The sequence below is a fragment of the Pseudophryne corroboree genome, chromosome 10 (genome assembly GCF_028390025.1).
Source record: "Pseudophryne corroboree isolate aPseCor3 chromosome 10, aPseCor3.hap2, whole genome shotgun sequence".
Taxonomy (NCBI): Eukaryota; Metazoa; Chordata; class Amphibia; order Anura; family Myobatrachidae; genus Pseudophryne; species Pseudophryne corroboree.
Genome location: NC_086453.1, coordinates 234,772,085 through 234,779,825, shown reverse-complemented (window position 1 = coordinate 234,779,825; position 7,741 = coordinate 234,772,085). Strand labels below are relative to the sequence as shown.

Below are 7,741 nucleotides of genomic sequence, written 5' to 3'. Positions count from 1 at the left end.
ACACTGCAGCCCCGCCGGTGATAGCTTCTTGTATGCTGTTCCTGCCTTGCAGAAATCTGTTCCTGTCAGCCGTGTTTGGTGGATCTTGCTCCCTGCCCTTTGGTACTTTGGAGGTTCGAAGCCGGTCCTGGGAATCCTTCTAGTCCTTGCGAACCTGTTTGTCATCTGGGGTTCTCGCCCGGTTTCGTGAGTAGCGGCTTCTGACGCGTGTTGCGGCCTATGCCGCTTAGTGTTTACTTTACTGTGAATTGGTGCATTTGCGGAGGTTTCCGCTTTCACTGTCCTCCCCGGAACTCGGCGGTGCCGTGTAGGGGAGTGGACAGTGGTTTCTTTGTAGTTCTTTTTCCTTTGGCGGCGTGCCGCACATACGTTTAGTTTTTAGGTAATTTATAGCCCCTAGCGTGGTTGTTTCAGTTAGAGGTCCCCTTGTTATTACCCTGTCTCAGTTCACGCCTTGTCTCTCTTTAAGACCTGAGGGGGCATCGGAGTTGGGCAGACCTAATCCGCCCTTCAAACGCGGCTGCCATGGGCCCAAGAAACCATAGTTGTTCAGGCGTGAATTGATAACACGGGTAAGACAATGGAGGTAGGGTGCTAGGGGCTATTTCCTTCCAATTTCCCTATCCCAGCATTCCGTCTTGGTGCTCAGGACTCACTACATAAGATCTCCCCTGTCCTGAGCATCAGGATCGTAACAGTAGTGTGTTTTTCCACTTTCATTTTGAGTGTGACTCCAAATCCAGACCTCCATGGGTTAATAAATTTGATTTCCATTGATAATTTTTGTGTGATTTTGTTGTCAGCACATTCAACTATGTAAAGAACAAAGTATTTAATAAGAATATTTCATTCATTCAGAACTAGGATGTGTTATTTTAGTGTTCCCTTTATTTTTTTGAGCAGTGTATATATATGTATATATATATATATATATATTATATATACTTCGAAATGAACCTGACGATAGTGCTTCGGGCACTGAAACGTTGTTATACGCTACTGGTTTCCAGTGTATTTTCTTTATATAGCTGAGTGCCGCACGTTGAAAATTATATGTGTGTACAGCCGTACATGTGAGGGCACCAGCGCAGGAACCGTGTAACCGAGGAGTGCCGGCCCTATGCTTCTATATATATATATATATATATATATATATATATATATATGATACAGGCGGCACTCAGAAGACTTCATATAACTCCTTTTATTTTAGGTGAATCATCATTGGATGATTCACCTATAATAAAAAAGAGTTATATGAAGTCTTCTGAGTGCCACCTGTATCTACATCTATCTTTGGACTATCGTTCCCTAGGAGGGAAAATGCAAAGAAAAGGGGCTGTGTTGTGTGACAATGCCCCCAGTGTCATGTAGCCACTCCCCGTAGCATAATGTGGCCACGCCCCCATACGACATGTGGCCACGCCTCCTTTTTTGCGTGCGCGCCTGTGGCGCGCGCCTCTCAGTACCCGTAAGTAAATATATTTCTACTTGCACCACTGGTCTGCTGTATCTGAAAGTGGTGCTCTGTCTGCTGCATCAGTCCAGGAGTTCTCTCTCTGCTGTATCTGAAAGTGGTGCTCTGTCCATACATCCAGGGGGCTCTGCCCCAGTGTTAATTAAATTAACCCAGTATAACATACAGGGGCTGGTGTGTCCTATTATCAGTATCAGTCCAGGGGTGCTCTGTCTGCAATATCAGTCCAGGGGTGCTCTGTCTGCTGTATCTGAAAGGGGTGATCTGTCCATCTATCCAGGGGCTCAGCCCCAGTGTAAAATTAAAATTATAAAAGCTAAAAAAAAAGCCTAAAAAAATATATATTAAAAGAATTATTTTGTTTGTGCTGTACCCCAGTGTACTATACAATTTTTATTTCTTTAAGTACTGTGACACTGTTGGTCAGACCGCATTATATTATTATGTACTCATACACGTATTGTGCGACACTGTTGGCGAATTTAAACCGCAGTGTTCGATCGCGATTTCTGACTCACACACATATTGTGTGACGCTGTGGGTGAAAGTGCTACTACAGTAATATATTTTAATTCCTGCTAATATACATATTGTACGACACTGTTGGTGAATTTAAACCGCAATGTTCGATTACTATTTCTGACTCACACACATATTGTGTGACACTGTGGGTGAAGGTGGTACCACAGTAATATATTTCATTTCCTACTTATACACGTGTTGTGCGAAACTGTTTGTGAATTTTAACCGCAGTGTTTGATTACTATTCCTGACTCATACACGTATTGTGCGACACTGTGGGAGAAGCCCATCATCAGGCAGCACATGATTTCATTTTGGTCTGGGGGAGGAGATCGTGTGGCGTCCCGGCATCTGTCAGAAAGGGTCCTGGAGGGGATATAAGGTAACGTTGCAGGAATTATGTTGTGCATTTAAGTGATTTATTGAACCACCGAGTGCCGATTATTGGTACTATATGGATGTGAAAAGCTTCGGGCACCGTGGCATGAATGGACGAGTGTGAAAGTGATTTATTGAACAAACACCAAGTAGATCGATAGATAGATGATAGATAGGTAAATAGATAGATATCTAAAGCAATACATACATTACTTTAGTCCACATTAACCAGTGCCAAAATTCATTTTTTACACAAGAAAAAAAAACACGTTCCTGGCTACATTGTATTGACAGATGAGCATCGGTTAAAATGTGAGTAAGATTACGTGAGAAAGAGTCCCTATTATAAAAATGGATTGTGTTTTATTATTGGGCTAAGAGCCAGTGGTAGATTTACTGCTAGGTACATGCCTAGGGAAGCCACTTGCTGGGGAGACAGACCAGCAAGCTCCCCTCCGTGAGATCCCTGCTAGGCTGCTGCCAAGATGATGCCAGGTGTTTGTTGGTGGGTGTTTTTTTATTTTCTGTAATTATGACTTATTTCTTTATTTTGCCACCGGCTGGAGGTAGAGGAAGTCGAGCTTGGGGCTGCTTTGGCTATCTAGAGGCAGTGGGACTGGCCCAACATAAAGGGGGTGAAGGGGGAAGGGAAGTGAAGGGGTGCAACCAACAGTATTGTGCCTATGGGTGGCATGACCCCTAAATCCGCCCCTGCTGAGAGCTCTTCCTCTGTGTCATATATCCTATGTGTCACATTCTCTTCTAAATTAATTAATTTAGACAAAGAATAAAATAAATGTCTGATCTGCATTCCTGTGCAATATTCTACAACATAAATTAGGTCTATTGTACAAACTGCAATTTGGCCTTTTTAAATACTGTAGGTCCTCTGCGGTGCTGATTGCACCCCAAACTTTTTCAAACCAACTAAATAGTTAACTCTACCATCTAATGGATTTGTAGCAGATTTAGTGAAGGCCCACTGAACGTAACTGAATGGACTTTTTAGCCAGTTTAGGAAATAATAGATCATATACTCTATTAGATGGTAAATCCAATCTATAATTGTAGATAAAGACAAAATACACAAAAATGGAAATAATCTTTATCAAAGAACCCAGGCATGAACATTAAGCGTTGCTCAATGGGTTAACCTGTGCTAAAACTCAAGCAAGGCATCACACAGTTGCTTTCATTGTCTGTCTTGTACTAAACAGATAAGAGCTAATAGCTCATTGGATGCGATGGTTAATAGTGCAGAGTCCCACCTTCTAAACATTATATATAAAATAAACAGCATTGAGAGCTCGGACCAGTTCCACTGGGGAAAGAAAAGTAACATGAATTGCACATTCTTCATCCACTTTGATCAACAGATTTGTGGGAACATGTACATATGATTGGGTTATTGCATTTGGCACTAAATAAAGAACACAAGTTGGCTTTAATTAGAAATCATCTGGTTTTTTCCTATGGACATCCTGGTTTCTGTCTCAAAATGGCCACTTTACACAATACTCTACCCTTTCCTCTCTTTGCCCTCAGATTCACAAAGTTACCAGATTACAAGCTACTGCCTAGAAATTCCGTGTTTTAGTTTTCCAAGAAACTCCCTCATTTGCCACTTGCTTCCTTGCATGAATTCAGACTCAATGTACATTTGGTATAGCACACTCATCTTTCGTTGCACCAAAACCATGAGCAAGAGTATCACAGTAGAGTGTTTGTGCTACTTTATTTCATGTGCTCCTTTGGGCTAAAGCTTTGGCAACCTGTCTGTATTTATACAGTAATTACCATGAGCATTGGGAGGGAATACACCATAAATTAAATAGTGTGCACTCCGATATATTATATTGCCAGGGAAAATAAGTAACTATTTTAGTCCAAGTAGTAAAAAACATAAAACCGTTTCCATGTTGAGTGGTAGTGTCATGTACACATCTGGTGAGTCTACTAGATACAATTGACCAGTTGGAAAAATGGAATCATGTTTCCTCTAGCACAAGTGTTCACCTATATGTTTACCATGTGACATTAAGGGAGAGATTCAAATGATATATCATGCCCAATTTCCTTTCTAAAATGATCTCCGTTATCGCGCATATTGCGTCCATAGTAATCAGGTTTATTGTGTAAAGGGTTGGGTGCATCGCTACTCCGGGGGTAGTGAGCTAAAATAATGATACAACGTCCCTGAGGGCAGAAACAGAACGAGTGTGGAAAGGGGTGAAAATAATTGAATCCCACCCTATGTGTGAATAATTACTAAATGTGACATTTTAACTGCATTATCAGGCATTCTATGTATTTTCTTGTTTGGTCCTTAATATGTCAATTAAGTTCATCTTCTAGGAGTGAGTCACATTATCCAGGACATTACAATCACAAGCATATTTCCCTTTATATCTTCTTGATTTGTTTTTCTATATGCCGTTCTCTGTTCCTCCTATATAAGACTTTTTGACACTTTAATTTCCTCTTTTGACCTTCCCCACAGATACAGTATGGTCACAAGCCTCCTAAATTGACACTCATAAATAGATAATTATAATCCTGGCATATGACACAAATGACTTCAGGCTGTGTCACACCATTGAACGTCCAGACTGACTCCTCTGCACGTTGGTTAAAAGACAGATCAATCTGCTGATAGTGATCATACTTTGACATTTAGCATAGAAGACTGTCGCTGCCTCCTAGAGACATCAAAATACACCTTCTTCTTATCTTCTTCTATATTTAGGTTGCACAAAAGGCGGATGCAGGCCGACACCACAGTGGTTGATATGTTGCGGCTGAAACACAAGGGTGTGTTGGTTAAGAATTATCAGTAAATTCTGTGTGTAAGGTAAATGTCACATTGAAGGACAGTTAGAGAAAGTAGATCAAAGCACCAAAAGAGGAAATACAATAGTAGAATTATTGGTCTACCGTCTGAATAACATTGATTGACATAATGTACAGTGTTTATGTGTGTGCATTTACATGTGTAATTACTTCCAGAGCCGGCCATATGCATAGGCAAACTAGGCAATTGCCTAGGGCATTTGGTATGCCTAGGGGCACCAGCAGCTTCTGCTGATTAAAATGATATGCAGCATGCCATAAAAAAGGTGTCCCTGACGTTAGCATTGAGGCAATATTTATCAGGACACATCTGTATCCAAGCAGAAGCAGAGGTCACAGTGTTAGTGGCAGTGTGAGTGCTATGTGCATGTGAGTGGGTTGGTTGTGCAGTAGTGTTCGGAATATGTGTAAGGAGCATTATGTGTGTCATGTAAAAATGCATTAATAATGTGCAACATATGTGTAAGGGGCACTATGTGTGTCATTATGTGTATAAGGGCATTAATAATGTGCGGCATATGTGTAACAGGGTGCTACCGTATGTGTGTCATTATGTGTATGGGGGCACTAATAATGTGCAGCAAATGTTTAGGGGACACTATGTGTGTCATTATGTGTATAAGGGCATTAATAATGTGCGGCATATGTGTAAGGGACATTATGTGTAAAAGGGCATTAATAACGGTTGTCATAATGTGTAAGGTGCATTATGTTTATAAGGACATTAATAAGGTGTCTCATATGTGTAAGGGGCATTACTATGTGGAATGTGTGTAAATGCATTACTAATGTGTGGCATTATGCGTATAAGGTGCTCTACTATGTGGCGTTGCGTATAGAAAGGGAACTACTGTGTCGTCTAATGTGAGTAAAGAGCAATAGAGTGTGGTGTAATGTGAATGAGGAGCAATTCAGTGTGATGTAATGTGAATAAGGGGCTCTACTGTGAGGAGTAACGTTTATAAGGTAAAGTGATACTACTGTGGGATGTAATATGAATTATGGACACTATTGCATGATCATATGTGAATAAAGTTGTAGTACTGTGTGGCGTAATTGGAATTGGGGTAATTGCGTGGCCGTGCCCCTTGCCAGCAAAAACACACCCCATTTTGGGCTGTGCGCCAAATGTGCAAACTGTTCCTATTTAAAATATAGGGGGTACAAGGTTAGAGGCGGAACCAGCGGTGGTGCTAGGGGGCACCAGCCAAAATCTTGCCTAGGGCATCATATTGGTTAGGGCCGGCTCTGATTACTTCTGTGCTTATAATTTGGTAAATTATTAATTGTGTTTCCTGTGCATCTCTTTTAGGCCTCAGAAATGTAAAAAAAAATACACATGACCCCTTTATAAATAAACAAGCATAAAATGTAGAACATCGGACAAGAAAATGTCAGTGGTATATTAAAAACTCCAGAATCAATTACAGTAGAACCTGGGCGTTAATGGAAATTACCATTGCTGTTTATCATTTATGATTTAGGGAATGTGCAGTGCAAAACACCTTGGACCGGATGTACTAATGTACATTGCTACCCATCGCCACCCAGCGCCACGATTCGGTCGACACAAGTCGGTCTGCGCATGCGCAGGGTGACGGTGGCGGGCACGAGGCATGCTGGGAGGGATCCGATTGGATCCCTCACACAGCGCTGCAGAGAGAAGCCCACTGGCTTCTATGGGGTATCGCCAGGAAAAGCTGGTGAACCCCGCCGGGGCGCTGACCTGGCGGCCGGGGGATAGTACATTAGGAAAATGCGGTAAACAGGGTGTTTACCGCATTTTCCTTTTAGTACATCCCGCCCCTTGAATTTACACCGGTGCATCTAGAAGTGTATCGGATTGTTTGCTAGGTCCACCCAGTGCTCATTAATATTGTAATCTCTCTGTGCAAGGCGATGGAAAAATCTGAAAAGGTGCACTGAGCAAGACTGTAATTGCCACATCACATGCATGTAAGTGCACAAATCTAGGGCCTGATTCAGATCTGATCGCTGTTGTGTGTTTTCGCACAGCGGGCAATCAGCGATGAACAGTGACAGGCTAGTCATTCACATGCTGACTGACAGGAGGAGGCCATTTGTGGGTGGTAACTGACCATTTTCTGGGGGTGTCAGGGAAAACGCAGGCGTTCCCAAGCGTTATCAGGGAGGATGTGTGACGTCAGCTCCGGCCCCGATCAGCCCATTCTGAACGCACTGTAGGAGTAAGTCCTGGGCTGCGCACAGACTGCGCACAGTGGTACAAACCATTCACTGGTAAGTGAGGTTCGAATCGATTTGCAGCTGTCCGCTGACTGAGTTTTTTTTTTAGCAGCTCGGCGTACACATGCGATTGCACACTTGCACAGCGAATATACACTCCCTTGGGTGGTGACTATCTGATCTCAGATAACAGATACAACAACAATTTTAGCAGCCTAGCGATCAGGTCTGAATCACCCCCCAAGTTCAGTCTCCTGCAGAGACAGAAGGTGGGGTGGGGCTAGCTGCCGAGACAGATAGGGGGGCTGG

The 7,741-nt window shown here is 42.4% G+C and overlaps 1 protein-coding gene across 2 annotated transcripts in view; it reads right to left on the bottom strand.

Annotated features, from left to right (window-relative positions):
• Window positions 1-2,490: 2,490 nt before the first annotated feature.
• Window positions 2,491-7,741, bottom strand: part of LOC134966428 (probable pleckstrin homology domain-containing family N member 1) — a 101,240-nt gene continuing 95,989 nt past the window's right edge. For both annotated transcript variants that reach the window (XM_063943166.1, XM_063943165.1), the window contains one exon: window positions 2,491-5,175. In XM_063943166.1, coding sequence (XP_063799236.1) covers window positions 5,104-5,175 — 72 coding nt within the window. In that variant the 3' untranslated portion in view covers window positions 2,491-5,103. The remainder of the gene's footprint in view (window positions 5,176-7,741) is intronic.